The sequence below is a fragment of the Tympanuchus pallidicinctus genome, unplaced genomic scaffold, assembly GCF_026119805.1.
Source record: "Tympanuchus pallidicinctus isolate F22 unplaced genomic scaffold, pur_lepc_1.0 scaffold7, whole genome shotgun sequence".
In the NCBI taxonomy this organism is placed as follows: Eukaryota; Metazoa; Chordata; class Aves; order Galliformes; family Phasianidae; genus Tympanuchus; species Tympanuchus pallidicinctus.
Window position 1 is genome coordinate 25,046,666 of NW_026294791.1, and position 25,079 is coordinate 25,071,744.

Below are 25,079 nucleotides of genomic sequence, written 5' to 3' on the forward strand. Positions count from 1 at the left end.
TGCGAGCTGGGTTAGCTTGAAAAGGAATCCTAAGCCATACGTTGGTTGTGAAATAAAACAAGTGTATGTGTTTTTGTTTAAAGCTTTTGCTGTTTCAGCAGCTGTACAATTGAAAGGAAGAAGTAATTTAAACACCATTAAAGTATTTCAGAGCAGAAGAGTCGGGGTGGTTTTTGGAAGCTGCCTGCTTTTGTGTTTGCTGCTTGTAGCCAGCAGGGAAGCATCACTCAGGTTCTCTGTGCAGCACACCGGTGAGCCACTTTGCTCAAGGCACCAAACCCCCTCCTGCCTTTCTAACATGAGGCATTGTTGGAGTATAAAGAATGTGTTATTTAATTACCATCTATTTGTACTCTATAAAGAGAGCTGGATTTGGGAACCACTGTTCTTTTCTGTTGCCACTTAAGCTGTTCCTGATGCATAATAACTGCACAAACCCAGCCCTAAAAAGCAGCAGCCATGTGCTGGCAGCACAGCGTGGTTACTCTTTATCTGACAGTCTGGGATGTTGGTAATTGCAGGTGATAGTTGAGAAGAAGAAAACACAGAAATACTGCATCTGTAGAGAATGAAGCCATGCTTTGGTAGCTGTGGCTCTGTCACTGCTGCTCTTGCTAGGAGAACCTCGATAGGGTGGCACTCTGTCATGGCTGGGAAGCAAGTTATTCGAGCAGTGTGATTACCAGAAATGCAGGCAAAAGCCACTTAGCTGTGTGTTTGGGAACAAACTAACAAACCTCAGTCATTTCCTTTCCCATGTATGTATAATAAAGCTTACAAACAATTGAACATGGATTCTGGGAAAGCCCCTACACTGAAGTTTTCCAGGCTTGAGCTCCATCACGTGGCACAGATTCAACACGTGTTTGCCTGTTACTTGGCATAGGCCTCTTCCTGTTCTGTCTCTCTGACTTCCCAACTCTCCCATCTGTGTTGCTCTCGAGCTCTTTGTTCTCTCCATGTGCCATGTTGCCTGGCTCTTGCTCACATATGTAAGTCTCATGAGAATGTGTGGGAGCCTGGTGGGGTGGATCCTCTTGCAGCAGTCTGCTTCAATACATGCTGCTCCTGACTTCTCAGACCCTCAGGAACAGGCCAGGTCTGCTTGTGGGGTGGTTTCATGAGTAGATTCAATGAGGGGCATTGGGAACACGTGGTGGGGCAGGAACAGCCCTCGTTGTGCCTTCAGAAGCATTACTTCCATTCTTACAGTTAGATGTATTTTTGCCCCTCGTGTAACTGCCGCGTCTTTCTTGTGTCTTTATTCTGAAATGCAGCCAGCTGCTTGTTCCTGGGGAAACCACAGTATGGATTGGAAAACCCTTTTTCCATAAAAACCATTTCACGACTGATTCTTCCTCCCACTTCCTTGTACTAGCAAGTATGCATCATCTGAAGCAGTCAGACAGACTGCCCTGTGTTCAGGAACACTGCTCCTAAATACCTCGTGTTATCCTTATTACTTTCTATCCTTGCCAGTTTACCACTTTATTACCACTTTGAAATGTGTCACAAATCACTACCATTCCTACTGACTCTGTCACTGTCGCATATTATTTGTCATAATTCAGTCTGTTTTGCCTCTATTCTTAACATTGCTTTCAAATCCAAGCTACTTACTTCAGCTGCAGAAACAGACTGAAATTGTAGCATTAAAAGACTTTAAAAGTTCCTTACTTCACATCAAAGGGGCACGTTTTATTTCTTGCACATACTGTGCAGTGGGAGCTCTGCTCTGCTGTGCGCCAGGCTTTGATTTACTTACAGCTGTAATTTCCTCTTCTCCTCTTCCTTCAGAGGCCCTGCACCGCCCCTATGGTTGCGACGTTGAACCCCAGGCACTGAACGAAGCCATTAGGTGGAGCTCCAAGGAGAACCTGCTGGGAGCCACTGAGAGCGATCCCAACCTCTTTGTTGCACTTTACGACTTTGTAGCAAGCGGTGACAACACACTCAGCATCACCAAAGGTGAGGATCTGAGTTGCAGGGCAGCCACGGGCTGTATGCTTAGCAAGAGAGAATAGAACCCTGCTGTTGTTCCATTGGAAAGAGTGAGTGCAGTTAGAAATTATTCTCGAACCAAGGATTACAAGCCTATGGTCTCTCTCTCTTGTGTTGGAGAGACACCTGCTGGGCAGTTCTGGTACTGGTACACCTTGGAGTAACTGGCCAAGGATCTGACCCAGGTACATCCAGGCTGCCCAGCTCCCTGGCTGTGAGGCAGAGGAGAATCTTTACATTGTTGGTGATGCAGAATTCAGGAGCTTTCAGCTGCAGCCAAATCAAGAATTAAGAATGTCACAGAAGAATTTCTGTTTAGGAAGTATATCAGAATATGCCCTTCTGCACAATTGTTAAAAAAACAAATGCCACATCAGGCTTCCGGATGGAGACAAACCTCGTTCTTCCAAGTAAAAAGGAAAACACTTATCTGATCTAAAATGTGGACTGCAAGAAGCTCTGTGAACTTATTGTTTACATTGCAGTAAATTTGGCTGAAACTTTACTGATAAATACTTTGCGTACACCAACAAACAAGGGTTAGCTGGTGGGGAATGTCTCTTACTGAGACCAGTAGATCATATTGTGCTCACTTTGCTTTCTTCCCTCCTGGCTCGTAGGTGAGAAGTTGCGAGTCCTGGGTTACAACCAGAATGGTGAATGGAGTGAGGTACGTTCGAAGAATGGGCAGGGCTGGGTACCAAGCAACTACATCACACCAGTGAACAGCCTGGAGAAGCACTCGTGGTATCACGGGCCGGTGTCACGCAGCGCAGCAGAGTATCTGTTGAGCAGCCTCATCAACGGCAGCTTCCTGGTTCGTGAGAGCGAGAGCAGCCCAGGGCAGCTGTCCATCTCGCTCAGGTACGAGGGCCGTGTTTACCACTACAGGATCAACACCACCTCCGATGGAAAGGTAAGGATTTCTGCACGGCGCTGTGGGGAAAGGAAATCTAGCTGCCTTCTGCAGGTGAAAATTGCGCAGAGCAACATTCATTTGCTCAACCCAACTGAGAACAAGTGTTCTTAACATCTGCTTCTGTTACCGTTTTTGTTTTCTCTTCCAAATCTGCCGGAATGTTTTTACTGTGTCCATTTTCCAGCACAACTGAAAGCTCTCAGCAGCCTTTACCTAAGCAGATTCCTGATTTGTTCCTGACAGGTGTACGTGACAGCAGAAAGCCGTTTCAGCACGCTAGCAGAACTAGTGCACCATCACTCCACGGTAGCAGATGGACTGGTGACGACTCTGCATTACCCAGCACCCAAGTGCAATAAGCCCACTGTGTATGGAGTGTCCCCCATCCATGACAAGTGGGAGATGGAGCGGACTGACATCACCATGAAGCACAAACTCGGGGGAGGGCAGTACGGCGAGGTGTATGTTGGTGTCTGGAAGAAATACAACCTCACCGTGGCTGTGAAAACATTAAAGGTGAGTTATCAGATTGTTGCACGCTGTTAATTTGGTCAGCGTTGACGATAAGTAGAAGGAAATTGTAACTTCTTCAGTTATACCACCCACTGATAGGACTATCTGAAAACGGAGCGTGCTGATCTGTATAAAATCCATGCTTTGAGAGTAGCTTTGCAGAACAAAGAGCTTGTTGAGCTTGCAGCAGTGCAGGGAGCTTAGAAACAGCTTGGAATTTCAGCCCAATGGGCTCCTGCAGGAACTGCGTGTCCCAGGCAGGCCTGGAGGCACGGTTACCACTTCTACTTCCCTTCCCTCAGAAAAGCTGTGGAAGCTGTAAGAAATCAAAGGTGTTGGAAGTGCGTTCCTACAACTTCTCCCATCTTTCTGGAAAAATTTAGCTCCTCCATTTGTATTTCTCTCAGAGCCTTCTGTTTGTTTCAACGTGACCGTTGTTGAGTGTTAACATTTCAGGTACCCCCCCACACACACACCTAAAGAAGGAAGATTTCAAATTTAATTTTTACAGCTAGGCAGAGCGAAGTGACTTTCAGAGTCATCTTTTCTCCAGCCACAGTAGATACCTAGTTGGTAGAACCTAGTGCTTTCCAGGGGCTGCACATCTGTTATTTGGCTGTGCTGCAGACCAGCTTTTCAGGGCTGTTACGACATTTTTGCTTTAGTAAAAGCCAAAACATCAGAATGGAGATAAGGATACCATTCAGCTAGAATGTGTGGCATTGAGCAGACCTTGGTCATGAAGATAAATCTTCTCTTCTGTGTTTGTCTAGGAAGATACCATGGAGGTGGAAGAGTTCTTGAAAGAAGCTGCTGTGATGAAGGAAATCAAGCACCCAAATCTAGTGCAGTTATTAGGTTAGTGAAATACCTTGATCTTTCTGTTCTTATTCAGGTTTCTGCCAAAATGTATCCATTTTGTTGAAAAAGAGTGGCAGATTTATTGACATGATTTTTTGAATCGGGTCAGGTTATGGGGTGGTATTTTTGACTGCTTTCTCCTTCACATAGCAAAGCTGAGCTGAAACGCCAGTTCTAAATGAAACATCAAATATTGTCACATGAGTGACATGACTGCTCTTGGGACACTGTGTAAAGTTAGCAGTATCAACTTCCTGTTAAACTGTGCCATTGGTTTTAGCCATTCTCCTGGATTCAGTTATCAGTGAAGTCACATTCCTCTTCTAGTCAGTTGAAGTAGCCTTACAGAAGTATATACAAAGATTCTTAATGAGACATTTTTAAGCTTTACTGGTGGTTAGCTCCATCTGGACTTTTGCTGTCTTTGGGAGCAAAGCTGTCAAGCCAAGCCTAGGATGAAAGGAGAAATGTGAGGAATGTGAAGGATGTTAATAATGTCATCTATTTTATACCCATTTCAAAAATGGACACAGATGAAGTGGTCACCCAACCCTGGCTGCTTCCAGACTAAAACAGTTTCTCATTAGAGATGCATTTTTGCTCCTGTATGTGGGTAATGGTATCAGCACGCACCCAGCAGCGCTGCAGTGAGAGCTCACAGAGATCTGACATGAGTGTCCTGTTGCCTTCCTCCTCCACTCTGACATACTTTGTGCATAACTGCAATGACTGTAGTAAGGAATAATCTGAGCAATGTGTGAGAATGCTGCTTTAGGAGCAGGTCCCACTGCTCTGATCATCCCTTACCCACTAGCATACACGGGAGTGCTTTGCATTACTCTGTCGTGACATTCCAGCCTGGAAGGTACCCACTTCCAGTTGGCCACTCTTCAGCTTTAAGAGAAGAGGGAAAGGAAAGTAAATAATGGGTGTTTAGAACATGTCCTGTTCCATTCTGTAACCCTCCAAATAACAGCATATGGTTTGTATATGTATAGTACACATCCTTTATGCATAACATATAGGAAAAGGGGACCTTTGGTAGACAGGTTTCTCATCATCCGTGGATGGATATGTAAATAGAAGCAATGAACTTTAAGCTGGGCTGCACTGATCCAGCTCTTGTAGACAAAAGGCCTGGATTTTCAGAGAAACTCTCATTGTTAGAGACTGCAAGAAATGGGAATTAAATCAGGCATACTGGTAAGCTAGGGAAGAACCAGCAGCTTTATTCACATGCCTTCTCCTCACTGCTAGGTGTGTGTACCCTGGAGCCCCCCTTTTACATCGTGACAGAGTACATGCCATATGGGAACCTGCTTGACTATTTACGGGAGTGCAACCGGGAGGAAGTGAGTGCTGTTGTGCTGCTCTACATGGCCACTCAGATATCCTCTGCCATGGAGTACCTGGAGAAGAAGAACTTCATTCACAGGTGGGTAAGATGGCATTGAGAAGCAGAAAGGGACAAATTCCGCAAAGACAGGACTGTGTTTAAACGCCCTGTGTGCTTTCTTCTTCATACAGGGACCTGGCAGCACGGAACTGCTTAGTTGGAGAAAACCACGTGGTGAAGGTGGCTGACTTTGGCTTAAGCAGGCTGATGACTGGAGATACCTACACAGCTCACGCTGGAGCCAAGTTCCCAATCAAGTGGACCGCTCCTGAGAGCCTGGCCTATAACACCTTTTCCATCAAATCAGATGTGTGGGGTAAGAAAACTCCACTTCACTGTTATGTTCTGTTTCATCCTGGTTTTTAATTTGCCACCCTGGAGAGTAAAGTGTGTTCTGGCCTGGGCAGAAAACCCATGGGAGGAACATGCCAGGTCACAGCTTCACATATTGTTAATGTCTTCAGCTAGGCTGGCCTGAAGAATCTGCAGCAAAGAGGTTCTGCCTCTAGCTGCAGCCAAGGCCAAAATGTAAGAGCAGCATACCATACGGGCAGTCTCGTGACCAGGAGTTTTATTTTCTTCCTTCTGCAGCCTTTGGGGTGCTGTTATGGGAAATTGCTACCTATGGGATGTCACCGTACCCAGGCATTGATCTCTCTCAGGTGTATGATCTGCTGGAAAAGGGCTACCGGATGGAACAACCGGAGGGATGCCCTCCAAAGGTTTATGAACTGATGAGGGCCTGTGAGTATCTTCTTCCAGTTCGGGGAACAAAGCCTGGCAGGGGTAGCAGAAATCTGTAGTCAGCTCCTAAGTCCTTACTTCCTAGATGCCATTTTGTTAGCTTAAAAAGTCCCTGTCACCTGAGACATACCTGGTCAGTGATGCAAAGTGAGTCTGGTCTCCAGGGAACAAGAACTCTCAAAAACTGTCATCGCTGATTGCAGCTAGGTAGCTTTTGTGGCAAATTGTACTGTCACTTGTAAGCAGGACTCTTAATATGGAATCACCAAAAAAGAAGGAAATTCTACTTAGCAAACACAGCACCTCTGCAGGAGACAAGCTGCTGACAGGGTCGCACAAACTCATCCTCCAAGTGTGCTGCTTAGCATCTGCCACAAAGAGCTCTCTAACACTGCATAACAAATTTTTAATCTACTAATGAAAGACAGAATAACAAATTATCTCCCACCTGTTACAGACTTACCCTGCTTTCTCACACTGCAGGTTGGAAGTGGAACCCACCAGACCGACCTTCCTTTGCTGAGACCCACCAGGCTTTTGAAACCATGTTCCACGACTCGAGCATCTCGGAGGGTGAGAGCACCTGTTGTTTTGTTTCTGAGCAGTGGTAGTGTTTATCCCCCAGAGTGCTGTCTCTTAAGCACAGGCTCTTAAAGCTTATCTGCTTGCAGTGGAGGCTGTGATGAGGCTTCGTCCTTTACTTCTTATACTTATGTCTGTAAATACATGTCTTACTCCTAGCACAAATACTGAATCAACTTTAGATGTGTCAGTGCAGAGACAGCACAGTAATTAACTTGAATACCAAGATAACAAGGAGTTTGCCTAAAGAATATTGTTTCCTTTACTAGAGGAATCCTCCCAGACCAAAGGAGTTAGGAATAGCGAGTGATGCGAGGGGAGAGAGAAAGATGCACATATGCCACATTCTGTTTCTGATTGCAGAAATTAATGTAGTGAAATACCACTCTGTCAGCTTTTACTTAAAAAGTCTGCCTCAATATCTGGATTTTCTACTTAGCTATTTTTTTAGGAGAAAATCTATGCAACTCAACTTTCAAATCTGGTCAGCTAGGAGAGGTGTGATACGAGGCAAAGGAGCACAAATTCTTTCAGCATCTCTAATTCTGAAATCAAGTATGAAAATCCACGCACTTCCCTGCTATAGAAAAATCACACCAGATGAAATTCTAGCAGGGAGGATCTGTAACAGGCACATCAAGGGACAAACAAACAATAACCTGGGGCTGTACAGGAGGGGTTTTTTGGTTAGTGCTTTTAAATCATATTCCTTGTGTTGATATTGAGGAGGAAACATGAAATCTTCATTTCTAATAGAGATGTGCAGTGTTTTGCCTCAAAGCAGCTTATGTCCAGAGTCAGAAAGAATGCGACTTTGAGGCAATTGACAAGAGGCACCTTATTTAGAAGGGAAGAAAATGCATTCATTGCAAACTTTAGCACTTGAGCAACCTTAACCCAGCAAAGAGCTAGATATGTACCAGAGCCTCACTTGTGCAGATCCTACCACCATTTTTGGATGGATTTACAAAGATGCAAGTTAGTTTGACTTCTATTTGTACAACGTGTTCTACCCTAAGCACCTCTGAATTTACAAAAAGCTAAAGTTACAAACTTCTTGCGTTCTCAATCACGTCTTCTTGCTGGTCTGGGATTGCAGTAGAGATCCATATTTTATTTTCTTCTTCTTCTGGATTTGTTCCAACTATTCCACTTCCTGTTCCTCCTTACAGAGGTAGCAGAGGAGCTTGGAAGAACAGCCTCCTCCTCATCCATTGTTCCTTACCTGCCCCGGTTGCCCATGCTTCCCTCCAAGACAAGAACACTGAAGAAACAGGCAGAGAACAAGGAGAACATTGAAGGAACACAGGATACCCTGGAGCATTCGGCATCCAGCTCCGCACCAGGTATGAGCTCCTGGGCACTCACACTGAGGCTGTGTGTTTGGTGTAGATCTGCTCCCAGTGTAAATTGTCAGACAAGCAGAAGAGAACCGAACATCCACCAAGCGGAGATCTTTCAACCAAGTACCCTGCCAGGACGGTCTGTAAAAGTTCACATTCTAGTCAAGATACGATTAACGGTGTTGGCTTCTTTCAGTTCGTAGCCTGTCTGCAGGACTTACGTTGTTACTGTGGCAGGAGAGGCAGGGCTGTGGATACTCTTCCTGTATTAGTGAGGTGGAGAGATCGGAATGATGGCAGATTTGCTCCCTGAGGGAGCTGAGGGATGAGATGACTCACGGGGAGGAGCCCTGCATGGTCTTGTTCTTCAGTCACAGAACGATGCAGAGCAGGGTGGGAGCCCGGGCCCAGTACAGGTGTCACTTCTCATTCCTGAGAAGGCAGAGGAACTACTCCTGACAACTGAGATGATGTCTGCAGGCACAATTCCTTTGGGTCAAGCAGACTTCTCCCTTCTGCTCTTGGTTTGCAGAACAAAGAACCCAAATGTTGGGACATGAAGCAGTTCTGTGGCAAATATGTATGTGGGGCTCCAGCTTTCTTCAGCCTTACATAAGCTGGAACTCAAGTTAACTCTCATCCAGCCAAAGTGTTCTAGGCTGGTGCTTTGAGCAGCAGTGTCATGAGAGCTGTTTGCCAGCCTATTTGCTAGTAACTAGTAAACACTGCAGCTTTTACAATGTCCTTTTAGTAAATTTCATAACATTTTTAAAATTTTAACTAAATTTTTAAGATAACAGCTTTCAAACAGAAATTGACAGTACAGCAAGAGATTTTCTTTTATACTTTGCAGTATCTGGGGAGGGAGAAAAGAACTACAGCAAGGGGGTAAGAAACTGAGAGAAAAGAGCAGCTTCACTTTCTCCTGACCTTCTCCTAAATTGCCTCCCGAGACAACCAACAGGTCACACACGCACAGTGTTTTTAAATCAAAAGCTCAAAAATAGAAGTGCCACCTTCCTTTCTCAGTCTTTCTCTGCAGGTCCTGTGTCACTGAAATGTTGGGCCCTTACAGCCCTCTGGAGGATAGGGAGGTGGAAATGGAAATGGATTTTGTAGATTCATTCTTGTTTCTTCCTAGGTTTAATCAGAAGCACACAGCCAACAAGTGGGTCTCCCGCACTGCCTCACAAGCAGAGGGACAAGTCACCCAGCAGCCTGCTGGAGGATGCCAAAGAGACCACTTTCACCAGGGACAGAAAAGGCGGCTTCTTCAGCTCCTTCATGAAGAAGAGGAATGCTCCCACACCTCCCAAGCGCAGTAGCTCCTTCCGGGAGATGGAGAATCAGCCCCACAAGAAATACGAGTTAACGGGTAACTTCTCATCTGTTGCTTCCTTGCAGCACGTGGATGGGTTCTCTTTTGCTCCCACACAGCAGGACGCAAACCTGGCACCACCCAAGTGCTACGGTGGGGGCTTTGTGCAGAGGACCTTCTACAATGACGATGGCACTGGTACCAGCGGCGGTGGGGGTGTGAGCACTGGTGGGGGGTGGTCTGGCATCACAGGTTTCTTTACACCGCGCCTGATTAAAAAGACGCTGGGTCTACGACCAGGAAAGCCCGCCGGCAATGAAGAAGCATCGAAGCCTTTTCCGAGGTCGAACTCTACATCTTCCATGTCCTCAGGGCTTCCAGAGCAGGATAGAATGGCAATGACCCTTCCCAGGAATTCCCAGAGGTCAAAAATCCAGCTGGAACGGACAGTGTCCACCTCCTCTCAGCCTGATGAGAACACAGGGAGGGCAAATGACCTGCTGCCCAAAAGGTTTGAAGAAGGTTCTGCTTTGACCAGAGAAAGACCAAAAGCAAAACTCTTGCCAAGGGGTGCCACAGCTCTCCCTTTCCGAACCCCATCCAGTTCAGAGGAAAAGGAGATGCCAGGGCTAGCAGCAACTCCTAAAAGCAAAGAAAAGAACAGCGGCCCTCGGCAAGGGGCCCTCGAGGATGGCGAGAGACCAGCGTGGTCCTCTCCAGTAAAGGCTGCAGCAATACTTCCAACCACTCACAACCACAAAGTGCCAGTCCTAATCTCACCCACTCTAAAACACACTCCAGCAGATGTGCAGCTCATTGGCACAGACTCTCAGGGTAATAAATTTAAGCTCTTATCTGAGCATCAGGTCACTTCTTCCGGCGACAGGGACCGGCCCAGACGGGTAAAACCAAAGTGTGCTCCACCTCCACCACCAGTGATGAGGCTCCTGCAGCAGCCAGCCGCCTGCTCGGATGCAGCAGAAGAGCTCAGCAACGCGGCGGGAGCGCAGCACGGGCTGGAGTCAGGCGAAGGGAGTAAGAAGGCAGCAGCAGCACCTGTCGGTGGGAAATCCGGGAGGCCCATGGTGCCTCCACCTCAAGTGCCTCTGTCGTCGTCTTCCACCTCCCCAGTGAAAATGGCCAATGGCACAGCTGGCGCAAAGATAGCGTTAAGAAAGACCAAACAGGCAACTGAGAAAATCCCAGCAGATAAAATCAGCAAGGAAGCATTGCTGGAGTGCGCCGATCTTCTCTCGAGTGCCATCGCTGAGCCAACACCAAACAGCCAGCTGGTGGACACAGGGCATCAGCTGTTGGATTACTGCTCAGGCTACGTGGACTGCATTCCGCATACACGCAACAAATTTGCCTTCCGGGAAGCCGTGAGCAAACTGGAACTCAGCCTGCAGGAACTGCAGGTGTCCTCAACAGCTGCTAGCATCCCTGGGGCAAACCCCGTCCTTAATAACTTATTGTCGTGCGTCCAAGAAATCAGCGATGTGGTGCAAAGGTAGCTACTGTCAATCTGGGTAAGAGAAATACACGTGGGGTGGGGGGGACTCTTTTCTGTACTGATGCTTTCAAAAGGAAAGACTGATACTTGAGTATGTGAAGTACCTCAGATCACTGAGTTCTCACGTTTACAAGTTCATCTCAGAAAATGGGGATGGAGAGGGTAGATTCAAGCTGTAAGGGGCAGAACATCAAGTATTTGTCCCTACCTTGCCGGTCTGATCTGCTCGGTTTGGCAAGGCAAGGAAGATCCTTGCTCCTCCCTTTGACAGGCAGGAGAATCGATGGCAGGTTCTCGCTCTGGGAAGGACGGTCTGGCAGCCAGAGTACTGGAGTGGCTGCCGGCCCCTTGGCTGTACAGACGCACCCCATCAGCACTAACACACGCTTTTGGGCTCCTGACAAGGCGAGGAAGGGCCCCGGGGCTCTGCTGGTACCAGCTGCTGAGCAGTCCTGGCTGGGCAGCTCTGAAGGAGCAGGCTGTGTGCAGCTGGGGGCAGGTCTAATGCACTGACAGTATTCAGAGCTGCTGGAGGTGGATGCACTAGCCTCAGTGGCTTACTTCCACAGTGCTGTTGCTGCTGTAATGAGAACTGCAAAGTTAGTTAATATATGAAATTATCCCTTTTCCCTCCTGTCCACCTCATCTTCCACATGTTCTCGTCTTCATTGTAGCTGAGGCATCAGGAATGCTGGGCAGACTTACCACTGGAATTACCCCCTTCCCACCATACTGCCTTCACACAGTTGATTCCTATTTCTAGTGGTCTAGCATGAGTGCTGCTTGATGGTCATTGGTTGTTGTGAGTAGTTTGGGGCTCTTACACAACTTGCCAGTGTTAATGGGATGGGGTGGGGTGTTTTTTGTTTTTTTTTTAAAGCTCTAGGCTGTTTCTAACTCCTGTTACCAGGTTGACTCCCCAGTTCAGTTTCAGCACCTTGAGGTCCAGGGGAGGCAAGGCAGAACCTCTGCCACCAGCAGCCCCTGGCTGCAATCAGCAGGCAGTGCTGGAAGCCAGGAGAACAGCCTGGCCTGCCTGCAGGTCTCCCCGCACCGCTCCCTCCTCCGGACACAGCACAACCACATCACAGCGCTTTCTGGGATTCGTTGCTTACCAATCTTGCAGGCTTCCACTATCTGGGAGCGTGGAGGTGACTAGGTATGTCAACACATGAGTCACAGCCACCTTTTTTTAGTTTACGTATTTTGACAACTGGACCAGAATCTTCTGCTGTGTAAACTGCATTCTGCCCGAAACGTGACAGAAGCGTTAGGGCTTCTTGGAGAGCTCCCACTATGGTATGGTCTCTGCTGGTCTACTGACAATCCCAGAAGGCAGGCAGTCATGTGGCTGGTCTCCTTCCGTCCTGGTGCTGTTGGTTGACTGTTGCGGCCTCAGCAAGCTGGTGTTCTGTGCATGTGCACAGCTCCCTGAGAGTTAAAGGACTGGCAAGTACAGAGACCTCAACTACTTGTTGGTTAGAGAGAAGAAGCAAACAGGCCTGATACCTGCATCCAAATACCCGTTACCCTGCATGCTGCTGCTCACTTCACACTGTTTGTGATGACAGAGGATCTGGCTTGCTTTGCACCTTAAATCTTTTTTTTTTTTTTTTTTCTAAAATGCTTTTTTAACTTGTTTTTAAAGCGTGACTGTGCTGCTTTTAGGTTGAGCATTTAGAGTTGAGCTGGAGCACAGGTGTGAATTCAGATGGTTGGCACTCAGGCATTCCTTGTCTGCCTCCAAGCATTGCGCTGTTGGTGCTCAGAAGCAGGCTGGACCTCTTGGCTCATGCCACTGTTGTTTCCATGGAGCACGGTGAGGTGTGGCCTGAACCATTCTTAGTAATGTGCCCGTGTCTGAGAATCCTCATATTATTGACTAGTCTGTGGTAGATAAAGTTGTGTGTCACGCTGCATGAATGTGCACCAGTGGAGCAGTATGCGAGGAGAAATGGACCACGTGTGCTTCACTGTCAAAGTGGGTGAGATAATGAGAAAAACCAAACAATCCTTCCACCCCATTCAGTAGGTGTTAAGGTGAATGAATCGTTCCTACAAGTCGGCAAGCTGATCCCTTTGTGGGTTAGTCATCCTTACCTCGTGGCACCAAGCCCACCTGGAAGAGCCTGCTGTCTCATTCTGCGAGATTTCCAGCTGATGTCCTGGATCTACTCTGGGTCTTGCACTTCAGCTGCAGGCCCCTGGGGCAGTTATTCAGCAGGGAGGCAGAGCACCTAACAGTTATCTTGTAGACTTTACCGAGGGCTTTTGTGGTTTACCTTATCTGCTTCAGTCATCTTTATTGAACGTGTGCATCACTGCACACCAAATTAGCTGCCTTTGGAAAGCTGACCCGTAAAGGGAAAAAATCTCAAGGCGTTGCTTCATGTTGCCTTCTTAACAATCAGGAGGAGTGCAAGGGTATGAGAGCTTTCTTGGTGTCAGAAAGGCTGGTCCTGTTTGCCCTGCAGACAATCGTGTGGTTTCATCACTGTACTGCTTTTCAGCCCAGTAAAAGCCGACTGGAACTGAAGTGGTTATTCTCAGGGGAAAGGTATTTTAACCAGAACGTTTTAAAAGTGTTATTCCAGTTCTGATGAGTATTTTAAAAGAAGCTTTTTAAAATTTATTTTTTCCTGAATGTAGGTCTTCCAGAAAAGCTCCTGCAAAAGTGATAGAATAGCAAACAATTCCTGGAATTTTTAATTAATAGAACACACCCCTTTCCAATCTTTCATACCCTGCTTAAGAAACAAACTGTGCCCCTGCAAAGGGCTGGCTACCCTCCCCATGTCTGCTTTCTTTGAGTGCCACCTGCTTTTCCTCCCCCCCAGAGGTAGCTGGCAGGGACACAGCTGTGGGCAGTTAGAAGAAGCAGAATTCACCTGCTCTCCCAGGATCACAAACGGTTGAGGCAGCTTCTCTCCCACCACTACTACAGGTCCTTTCCCTCTGCTAGATTTGCCTTTCTGTTCAGCCTTAAAGGTCTCAACCGTAGCAGCTTCTCTGCTTTCAGCTTTGCACACAGTCTGTGTCAAGTACTGTACGGATGGCAAAGCCCCGTTACTTCTTCCAGTGAAGAGCATCTCTTGCTCCAGCCTTTGTGGATAAGACAACCTCCTCTTGTGTTTCCTTTCTTCACTGCTGTGAGAAGGCCTCGTGTGGTAAAGATGCAAATGCAGCTGGGCTCTCCAACTTGCACTATACTATGGCCTAGAATTGAAGGCAGTCATCTTTGCAGCAGGGGTGGCAAACTGTAGGGACCTGGTGATGGCAAGCTCAGAGCCCAGAGCGAGGCAGTGGGGGGAATTTCTCTCCCTAGCTCCCAGGGGAGCAGCCGACCCGCAGGTGCAGCTTTCTGCACTGTATGCCCTTCTTAACCCTGGGCACAGTGCACTTGGCTGGCTGGGTTGGCAGCACACTACTGGCTGGCTGTTCTTCTCACCAGTGCTGGCAGGACTGAATTAAAAGCTTTGGTTTTAGGACTGCATCAAACAGCTGGGAGAGCAGAGCTAAACAGAGCAGCACTCCTGATGCAGAACACGGGGCCGTTCTCTCTGTTCCTTATCCTCACAGAAGAGGCTTCTCCTGAGCACCACTGGCCCAGTGTCAGCAGGGAGCAGCTGGTATAAGTGGCCTGTGGGCCCTGGGGTACTCTCAGGCCCGGAGCTTAGAACAAACCCTCAGCCTGCTCCCTGGTGGGAGGAAGTGACAGCTTCTGGGACGTATCTGCAGTACCTGCAGAGTGAGATATACCCGTACCAAAGGAGGTCATCTTCCCAGCATGGCTGCTGTGCACGAGGGTGTAGAGCCTGCTCAGCATGGCATGCTGTGGGCATCAGTACTGAACTCACAGAGGGCAGGAATGGATTAAAATCAAACACATTAATCACCAATCACTCTACAGTGTTGTCAACTGTTTTGTTTTTAATTGTTATTGTAATATATTTTGGTTGTTTTTCTAATTTAATTCTCTCACTATCGTCTGACTGTGAACTGCGAACAGTGTTAAACTTGATGTAAATAAGGCCCTCAGAAGGGCCTCTTTGCCTGTCGTTCCACAAAGTTTTGCCAATTTGCATTTTGTTTTAAATAAAGGTTGCAATATTTTATTGGCAAAAAAAAAACACCTCGCCTAGACATTGCTTTATTTCTCTAAAGCATGTTTTAACCTGCACTGTACTGTACTCAAAGCCAGTTAACTCAAAAAACCAAAACTTTGCTGACCTCACGCTGGCTTACACAAGTGACCAAGCAGATCAGCTGGTTGTAAAGCAGAGCCTGAACTGTGCTGTTCTGCAGGGCTGCATCCTCACTGAAGAGCTGCTTTCCCTCAGGCACCTCTGCTGTTCCCAGGACTGATGTGTGTGATGAAATGACCACCCACCAACCAACTCTGAGCAATGCCTGATAAAAGTAGACCTAGCACTTAGGTCCAGCCTCAAGTCAGCAGCCAGGCTGAAGCTAACTTTGTACAGAGAGAAGGAAGACGAGCAGCTCCCTGGCTCACTGCTCCCTGCCTTAGACCACACAGCCTCATTAGATCGGCGACCTCATAGGCTGCAGAGCAGTGCTCAGCCTGTCCCTGGAGTTGTGCTGCTCATCACTGGCACTGCTGAGAGGTTCCAAGCTTAAAATAGATCAAAGGTCCGCACATGAGGCAGCTGAGCCGTCCTTGGCAGCTGCTGATTCACCTCACCGTGCAGCAGCTGTGTTGGAAGGGAGTTTTGACCTCGAGGTCACAAAGTGATTCTTCTATCACTGCTGAAATATTTTGGTCCATTCTTATCACCTGGCAAGTACCCAGATAGCAAACAGCCCCTTGGTGTAGTAATGCTGATACCAGCCAAAACCCCACAGCATGCAACATACTGGCGGGGGGGAAACTATCTTATTCCAGCTCTGAAAACCAGAATTCAACTGCAACCTGTTCTTTCACCCACTGTCCTCCTCATCTGCCCTTTGCCCGTGTCTGTCTCTCCCCAAACCAGTTCCTGCAATGCAGCAAACATGCTCTTCACCAAACGGCTCAGGGAAATGATTCCAGCAGGAGCTCACTTCATCCCACAGCTGCTTCCATGGAACAAAGACCAAGAGAGGGGAGAGAAGGTCACTCCAAAGGAAAAGGCTGTAGGTTTAAAATCTCCAGTGGAGATGAAGCAGTCATTTTCTGTATGTGACTGAGGAAGCTGTGGACAGGGATGAGGCCGTGGCTTGTGCTGGATCAGTCTGGCCTGGGCCTTTGCTTACTGGCAACAAACTGGCAATATCCCACTCACATGAGACTAAGCATCTATCAGCACAACCGAACCACTGCTTCAGGGTAGGAGGGAGTGAGAAACACCACGTGGACTTAAAAACCCAGCCGAGCTCAGCCTGCTGGCACCCCAGCTGCACTTCCTTCCCTGTGAGCAGCCCTCAGAGAAATATGGAGTTCAATTCCTGCCCCTGTGCAGGTGTGATCTGCTTGCCTGACCTTGTGCAAGAAGAGAAGCTCCTGGTGTACGGAATCAGCTTCACCAGGGATGTAGTCCCACCTGGTGTTCAAGGAAGGAAGTAATTAATGCGCTGTGATACAGATTTACAGCCTTGTGCAGAGAAAAGCTTCTCCTCTTTGGGGACAAACACCATCGTCCTGGCAACCTCATCAAGGGCTGCCTCTGTGTAGGGAAGTCCACGGGCCAGGAACGCATCCCGTGCGCAGAGCTTCACGTGGTGGTACTCCAGAGGTAGGAATGGCACAAAGAAATCAACCAGGTTCTCTTCAAGGAGATGGCTGCGGGCATAACCGTTCTCTGCAGCAAAAAGCAAGACAAAGCAAACTTCAGCCACCCGAGAGCTGGCAGCTCTGGGGCTGAAAGGGAGCAAGATTGGCTCAGCTCCTCTTCCGATGTGCCTTGCTGCCATGCTCACTAGGCTGAGCTATGTGGAAGAAGGGAAGGGTACATCAACACTCTTCCAGATGTTCCTGCAGCACAAAGCTCATAAAAAAGCCCCAGCCTGGTGCTCAGGGGCAGGTTTGCAACCGGGTAGGCTGCCTGCTACAGCAGCCCGGCTCCTACCTGCAAGCTGCAGCATCTCCAGCTGCAGCTGTTGCTCCAGGAGCTCCACGGGAATCTCCTCTCGTGCCCGTCCAGCTCTCCAGAAGTCCAGGGTGACCTCATTGATGGCACTGCCACCAATATTGCTGCAGACAGAAGAGAAGTCACTCCACCATGCTGCCAGGCTCAAATTGCTCAGAGCTGCCAGCAGCCTCCTCTATAGGCAGAGCTCAGCAGTTCTGCTTACAACAAAGCAACCACTGTGCCCAGTCAGCACCTGAAACATTCGCCCAGATGAATGGTGTTCTGAAGGAATCTGTACAGCATCTTCCATCTTGCCAACCCAGGCCTGGGGCAGCTGCTTGCTTTTCCACATGGGGCCAGGAGCCAATGGAAACTCTGTTTCTGTCAGTACCCTGCCCTGTCTGGGAAGCCACTGACCCTTCAGGTGACACTTGGCTCCAAGCAAACCCTCAGTAAGCCACTGCCAAGTCCAGGCCAGAGGACAGAGAACATGGCAGGAGTTCCATGAGAAGAAAAGGGCCAGGACAGGGACCTTGCCTGGTGGGGGATGCAGGGTCCAGGCAGCCACCAAGGCTCCCAGGACAGCCCCCATACCTCAGAAGGCAGCCCCTGGTCTCAGCGCCCTCCCACCAGGGAGCTGGTGATGCTGGGAACCAGCTGTGGTTACCCAGAGATGGGGAGGAAGCCTTGTCCTTGGAGACACCCAAGGTCAGGATGGATGAGGCTCTGAGCACCTGACTGACCTGTAGGCATATCTGTTCACTGCAAGGGAGTTGGGCCAGATGACCTTTAAAGGTCCCTTCCAACTCTAATGATTTTGTAATTCTATGTGAGGGACTTGGGTCTCATACCTATCTTTCCTTGTGTGTCAGAGACATTCCACAGATAGTGGGAAGGTAAAATGAAGAAGCCATCACCACCTCCCTTTGCCACCTTGCCAGCACAGCTCATACCCATCCTAATCCCTTTGGCTGAGCAGTGGCCATTTGCTCAAGCCCAGACACAGCTGCAAATCCAGGCCACCTCCAGACAAGGCTGGGCCAGAGCCAGCCCTTCAACAACAGGTCTGTGTCACACTGCCACCAGACATGATGAAACCCCCCCAAGACTGATTGCACACCGCAGCAGTTCATGACGCCCTGCTCTCTCTGCTTGATGACACAAAGGGGCTGACGTGGGCATAGGGCTGTGCAGCATGCCAGGTAGGTGGACCAAGGCACCACCGCACAACTGGCAGCACGCCTACTCTGCCCAGAGTGGACAGGACACATCAGGTCAGCCCTGTAAGCACCAGGTCCAGTCAGGTCTTCTACGAGCAGAGAAGCTTCCCTAGGGAACCACTGAGCTTGGAGGTACAACTTCCCTTTCAGACAGAGGAGGGAACTGAATACAGTTTCCCCACGTACCAGGCCAGGCAAGTGGGACCTCTCCACATGGCACAGCCACATCCCGTAAGGACCTGCAGTCCTGGCCGTGCTCCCTGCAGTGCAGGATCTCCCTGCTCGGTCATACAAGGTGCAGGATGACACCACACTATCTCTGAACATCACTGGTGCCCAGGCACCAGCTCAGCTAGGCCGCAGCTCCTCAGCAGCAACAAGGAAAGCTGGCCATGGAGGCAACCACCCTTGGAAGAGCTGGGCATCTCTTCCCTCACCTCTGCGTTCCAAGTCCCTTATATCACACTTTCAGGAGCTTTGTGCCTCCCCACCTCTTTGGAAGTTACCTGAGGAAGAGGAAGATAGATCTCCGGTTATCTTGCTGGCCCTTGTCAGAGCGAGCCATGAAGGGCTTGATGACTTCCAGGAGGCCAAAATGAAGCTTCTCTGCCTCATCAAAGATGAACAGTGACTGCTTGCAGAGCTGCACAGTCTCACTTATCTGCTTCTCCAGCTGAACCTGCAGAACAGCGGGCAGGAGTGAGGTGCCAACAACAGGAGACAGCATAGAGACTGGGCCTACCCCAGACTCCCTCCCCTCAGCTTTTGCTGCTGAGCATAATGGTATACGGGACATCCCTTTGGTGAGCTGTCCCTTTTGTACCCTTTCCCAGTTTCTTGTGCACCCCCAACCTACTAGCTGAGGGGCAGAGCTGGAAAAACAGAAAACCTTGAAGCAGTGCCCACACTCAGATCAGTAATAGCTAGAACAGCAGTGTTACTAGCTCTGCTTCACCCACAGACCTAAAACACAACACAGTGCAGCTGGTACGAAAAAAAAAGAAAAAAGCAACTCCATTCCAGCTAGACCCAGTAGACCAAGACACCACCAGCTCTCACCTTGTAGGAGTCCACGTACTTGTGGTGGGGGAAGTGGAAGAGCGCAATGAACACCCTGACACATTCACTCTTCAGCCCGTCTCTGTACAGGTGAGCAGCCACCATGCGGGCCACAAAGTTCTTGCCTGTGCCAGACCAGCCATGGAAGGAGAGGACCAGAGCCTTCTGAGGCTGTGGGCTCTGCAGGAACCCTCGCACCGCCCGTATGACAATTTCTTTGGCCAAGTGCTGCCCGTGGAGATGCTCATGGAGGTCCAGTTCGAGCCCTGAAGGAAATACAGCAAAAGCTCAGCCTTTACCTAGAAACCCAGTTGCTGCTGCTGGGAATAAGAGAAGACATTGCACAGCAGCAAGCCCACACAGCCCTGCTGATGGGACTCATATCCAAGAGGAGCATTGAGCTGACATTAGTGGTGCAGGGTTAACATGGCAGGATGCACGCAAACCCTGTGCCCTGCTCATATCTGCCACTGACTGCAAAAAGACACAGATCTTCTGCTGACTCCTTTTTTCCTTTGGAAATTGGAGAAAGCATCTGATGACTACACAGAGCTCTGAAGCCCCAGTCCTTTCTGTAGCATTTCCTGTACACCATGTCCCTGTACCCCAGCAGCCTGTACAGAGAGCAGAAGTTTCAGGGATAGCAAATGAGTGACACCTGCATGGGGCTTGCACACAGGTCCTGGGACTTTCCTGTCCCGAGGCCAGACAGATCCCTGTGCACATGGAATGCCAGATGAAGGCAGGGCTGGTGCAAACCACAGCACTGCAAAGAGCATGCTTTCTTGCAGTCCAAGGACTGCAAATGAGTGACAAGAAGCAGGACTTGGCTCAGTCCCTCCTCCCCTCAGAAATGCCTTTTACATGCATCACTTGCTAAAATGGGCTTTTTAAAATGACAACAACAAAGGAAACAGCAGCACCCACCCGTGATGTTGTTGATGATCTGGCAGTCTCCTGTCTTGCAGCACTTGCCAAAACTGCAGTACCAAGCAGAGAGGATCTCCAGGTAATCCTGGCCCACCAGAGGCAAGCTCCAGCCTGCAAATGTCAGAGCAGAGATAAGCCTCATTCTCGCACTGTGCACAGGCACCCAGGTGTTCCCAAGTTAACTGCCACCCTGCCGAGGTGCAAGGAAGCAGATGGGGAGAATGATAACGAGCTGCAGCTGGCTCCATGGCAGACAGGTGCACCGGAGACAGAGCCTGGGTGAGCATGAGCAGACTTCCCTCCCCAGCACAACGCACGCTGAGCAATGGGGAGTCCCTTCCCACAGAGCTCGTGGGTGCTGGGGGTGCAGACCCCACCACTGCTCCCCAGGCACAAGAGAATTAGGAGCTTACCTGGGCCGGGGCTGGTTCTTTCCTCCTTCCCGCAGCCCTCCTGCCACACCTTGCAAGCCAGGTACTGCCAGTACTGCTTGGAGAGAGCTCCCACGGTTCCCAGCTGCTTCTTCACCGCCTCATACCTCGCTCTGCCCCACGGTGCCGCCTCCGTCACAGCGCTCTGGCGCTCCTCCAGCAGCCCCCGCTGCTTCCCACTGCTCCCCAGCCCCCCGTTGTCCCCCAGCAGCAGCAGCAGCAAGCAGGTCGGCCCCAGGCAAGACAGCAGCGTGCCCCGGCCCATAGCCGCGCGGACCTCTCGCGCGGCCGGGCTGGGTGCCCGAGGGCTCCCGTCCTGCCTTCGGAGCGCCGGAGCTGTGAGCTCACTTCCTGCAGCCGTGAAATACGCGGGCCGAGGACACGACCAGCTGAGCCCAAGCGGGACGACCTGCCCCGCTGGGCCGGGCACGGCTCCTCCTCCAGCAGCACGCAGCGAAACCCGGCCCTGCGGATGGCCGCTGTGCGCACGGCTGCAGGGACGCCGCGGGGAAGGGCGCCCAGAGCCGGGCAGCACCGCGCAGCTGCCGCTGAGCGCTCACACGGGCCGGTTTTGTTTGCGGGGATTGGATTTTCCCTGCGGCGTGCGCGGGTGCGAGTTTAGCAGGAAAACGTGGCTGTAGATGAAACACGCAACTCCAAATGCTCATGTGATGCCAGAGACACGAGGTGGGGCTTCGGGAAGCGCCCTGCCCGCCTCCGGGCTCGCCGTTCCCAGCACTCAGCTGGCCGCGTTGCTCAGCGGCGGCATTTCCAAGGGGCACAAAAATGACGAGGGGACACGAAAGGACTCAGAACAGCTGCGAGGTGCTCCTGGGGACATCTCCTGGGGTTCAGCCTGCAGATCGAGGCTCTGGGAGGAAGGACTTTGGTCGCTGGCTCTGGGATGGGTTTGCTGTGCGTGTATCTATACTAAGGTTCCACTTAGTAATTCTTCCATCAGTGCATCTTTGCACACCAGTGCATGCAAACGGCAGCAGCTGGGGTGGGTTCCACGCGAGCAGCAGGGAACGAAGTTCAGATCAGCACACAACCACCACGAAATCACATCAGAGAACAGCAGTACAACCCATTACCACCACCGACCAGTTTTCTGCAGCGAGCTGCAAAAGCAATGAGCTGCACAGGGCAGCTGTGGGCTGCCAGGCCTTAGGGCTGGCTGCTCTCACTAAAGCAGGAGACTCTGGGACCCCGAGCAAAGCCTGCGTTTGGTTTTGGGAGGACATAATAGAGGAAGGGCACACTTCTGACCTCTAAAAGAGGAGCAGTCAGTGCTGTCATGCCATGTGCACAAACTCAGCTGTGCAGGGGAGATGAGAAGTGGATAAGCCACCTGTAACTTGCATTCTACCCCCATGCTGGACCCACTGCTGGTTTACTGTAAAGAACTAACAACTACATGAGTTGGTGAGCATCAGGACACCCACAACTTATCCTAACCAAGACAAGGCCGAGACGTGCTGCTTCTGATATGGACGAATGTCAAGTTCATCTTGAATGCTCAGGAAAATGAAGTGGATCCTGAAATGCAATTCACTCATCCAGGTGATGGGGAGCAGGATTCCAGCGCCAGCACGGCGTGGCATGGAGCACATCTCCATCTACAGGTGGTTATAAATACTGCAAATCTGCATCAGAAGGATTCCATGTTGATTAATGTAATTGCTCCAGCTTAAAAAATTATTTGTGAGGTTAAAACCTTAACACTAGATGCTGTAACTAAAACAGAACTAACATCAGTGCACATTAAAAAAAATAAGCAAAATTAAAAGCACTGTAGCCACAGTGCCATCAGCTAAGGAGAGCCTATCAGAAGAGACAGGCTTCCAAGAGAAATAGATGCTCCCATGTTCCCAAAAAAGGGTTTGAAAAATAGAATAGGAAAGCTATGTCCCACAGCAACACCAGCCCCACAGTGCTACAGCACAGCTCCTGGTGTGTCACCTTCACTTAAGCGTGGCACACTGCAAGAGCTAGAGGGGAAAAGAGTCGCTGTTCAGTAATCTACCAAATACACGCACTCTGTCTGACCAGGCTCTGAGGTTCAAAAGGCACTGAAGCAAAATAAGATGAAGTAACATGAGGAAAAGAAACAAAGCAAAAATCCACCCTTCCTGAATAATTCAGTTCCCTCTGCAGGGCCTCAGGCAGGAAGCGATGCCCAAGGACTAGATGGGAGTGTGCAGAAGGCTGGACAAATGGCTCATAGCTGGACAAATGGCTCATACCTGGCCTGGGAAGCACAGCACTCAGTGCCCCAGTGCAGCTGGCTGGGACTTCATTGCTTTTTTCCTCCCTCTGCTGAGTCTTGGGGGTTTGCTGTAGCAGCCTCCAGCTGCTCTCACAGCAGGAAGACAGCTGCTGGGGTTTGCCCACTCCCAGCATAACACTGGGGTGTGTGACTTCACCTCGCTGTTATTCCACAGCAGTCCTCGTGAGCGACATCCATCTGATTAAAAATCCATGATGTCGAGTCAAGCTGGGCCTTACACTGCAGAACATGTAAAGAGAATGGAAGAACAGCACTGCAAAACAAGTAGTTACATCTGCCTTATTCAGCACTCCTGGCAACTCGGTGCAAGCACTCAGAGGAAAGCTTGCCATCAGGATTTTATCCTACAGCTGTATCTGCTGGATGGGGAAATGCTGAGCATCCATCCTTCTGTGGTTTGAATCAGTAAGTAAAAGGAAGATCTCGAGTAAAGGAGATCCCTGTCCCCCTTAATCTGTTTGTTCCTACAAAGTCCTGTCCCCAGCCTCCTAAAAATATTGACACTACAAAGGAGAAACAGCAAACTACCACACATGGGATACGTGAAGAATGAACCTTTTTTCCCCCATTTCTACATTTTAGAAATGTGCAGGGAAAGAACTTGAAAAGTGCTAGTTTTCAAAACCATTTTCTGGCTCAAAGTTTTCTTTGTGTATTCTTCTGCAAAACTGTGCTCATTATATAGTCAGAAACACTTTAAAACCTTCCACCACCGCTAAGCCCAACCGCACCACAGCAATACGGGAGTAGTACAACAATGCTGTCATAAAAACTCTCAAGACGAACTATTTCAGCCTTTCAAAACTTAAAAGCATCTGCAATGTTTACCAGTTATTGACCTGCTTGTATACAAAGAACTGTGTCCCATTCGTGGCACATGTCCCATTCTGACATGTCACAGATAGAAATAGGAGATATGAAAAACTGTCACCACGCAATGCTGGGAGCTATGAAAACCCCAGGACTGCTCCCAGCAACAACAACGAAATCCAAACCAGTTCTAACAGAAATCAGCAATGCTGAATTCCAAGCTTTCAACTGAGAAAATGCAATTCAAGAAAAAGTAGGAGCTTCTGGTGGCTTAGCATGGCAATGCTGCTGATGCTCCAGGGCAGGTCAGAGACCAGTGCTGCATTTCCACACGCACAGTGCTTTGGCCATCTCAGGGCACTCCTGTGCCCAAAGCCACGGGCCAGCACAGTTCATGCAGATGTCACAAATACACAGCAGCTCCCAGAGGTTTCCTTTGCTTCCAGATGCCCGACACTGAGAGCTGTGAGCATCCCCTCCTACTTCTGAAATGCTCACAACTGTTTTATTGTTACAAAAACAAGCTCTGAACCAGCTAGGTCAGTCCCTGTGCTCTGTGGGAACAGATCTTTGATAGCTGTTTATTTGCCCCGTCTCATAACAGGGCTTCAATAAGAGCTCAGGGAAGCCAACCACAAACGCATGCCAATTCCATATGCATCTGTTGCCAAATGAATACACACTCCTTGCTCTGTACAACAAATCCAGCCTAGTGGGACACAACCAAGACATCAGCCTGGATGCTTGGCACAAGCAGGGCTCTGGAACACGTTTTCTAAAGCTAAAAAAACAATACCCATTTTCTTCCCAAAGACCAGTTAAGCCTAGGTATGTTTTGTTTAGCATCGCTTTGGAACACTCTTCTTAAGCACAACCTTCCCTCACCAGCTCTTCCAACCAAGCTGCACATATGGCCCCACTCTTGAAAATACATTTCTGGAATAAACGCCACTGATAAATATCAGTGAAGGAATAACCATGAAACACCAGCAGCAAAACAATTCAAACATTCAACTCAGTACATGCTGGAATGAGGGGAGGGGAGCGGGCTGGGAGAGAGACTTAAACAATCCATCAGCGC

The 25,079-nt window shown here is 49.3% G+C and overlaps 2 protein-coding genes across 5 annotated transcripts in view; one reads left to right on the top strand and one right to left on the bottom strand.

Moving 5' to 3' along the window:
• The window catches only part of ABL2 (ABL proto-oncogene 2, non-receptor tyrosine kinase), a 36,986-nt gene extending 21,666 nt beyond the window's left edge, over positions 1–15,320 (top strand). For all 3 annotated transcript variants that reach the window (XM_052666074.1, XM_052666076.1, XM_052666077.1), the window contains exons 2-11: positions 1,798–1,968; positions 2,622–2,917; positions 3,164–3,436; positions 4,207–4,291; positions 5,552–5,729; positions 5,822–6,006; positions 6,282–6,434; positions 6,918–7,007; positions 8,189–8,362; positions 9,501–15,320. In XM_052666074.1, the coding sequence (XP_052522034.1) occupies positions 1,798–1,968; positions 2,622–2,917; positions 3,164–3,436; positions 4,207–4,291; positions 5,552–5,729; positions 5,822–6,006; positions 6,282–6,434; positions 6,918–7,007; positions 8,189–8,362; positions 9,501–11,191 (3,296 nt within the window). In that variant the 3' untranslated portion in view covers positions 11,192–15,320. The remainder of the gene's footprint in view (positions 1–1,797; positions 1,969–2,621; positions 2,918–3,163; positions 3,437–4,206; positions 4,292–5,551; positions 5,730–5,821; positions 6,007–6,281; positions 6,435–6,917; positions 7,008–8,188; positions 8,363–9,500) is intronic.
• On the bottom strand, positions 12,020–21,403 carry TOR3A (torsin family 3 member A). Of its 2 annotated transcripts, none has more exons than XM_052666078.1 (6): positions 20,881–21,403; positions 20,465–20,578; positions 19,538–19,803; positions 18,985–19,157; positions 17,256–17,380; positions 12,020–16,988 (listed from the first exon to the last, which is right to left on the bottom strand). In XM_052666078.1, the coding sequence occupies exons 1-6, from the start codon at positions 21,161–21,163 to the stop codon at positions 16,738–16,740; spliced, it is 1,212 nt and encodes a 403-aa protein (XP_052522038.1). In that variant the 5' UTR covers positions 21,164–21,403; the 3' UTR covers positions 12,020–16,737. The 2 variants fall into 2 exon arrangements, with proteins under 2 accessions (XP_052522038.1, XP_052522039.1); XM_052666079.1 differs by lacking the exon at positions 12,020–16,988 and adding an exon at positions 16,995–17,115.
• Between the last annotated feature and the right edge of the window lie 3,676 nt (positions 21,404–25,079).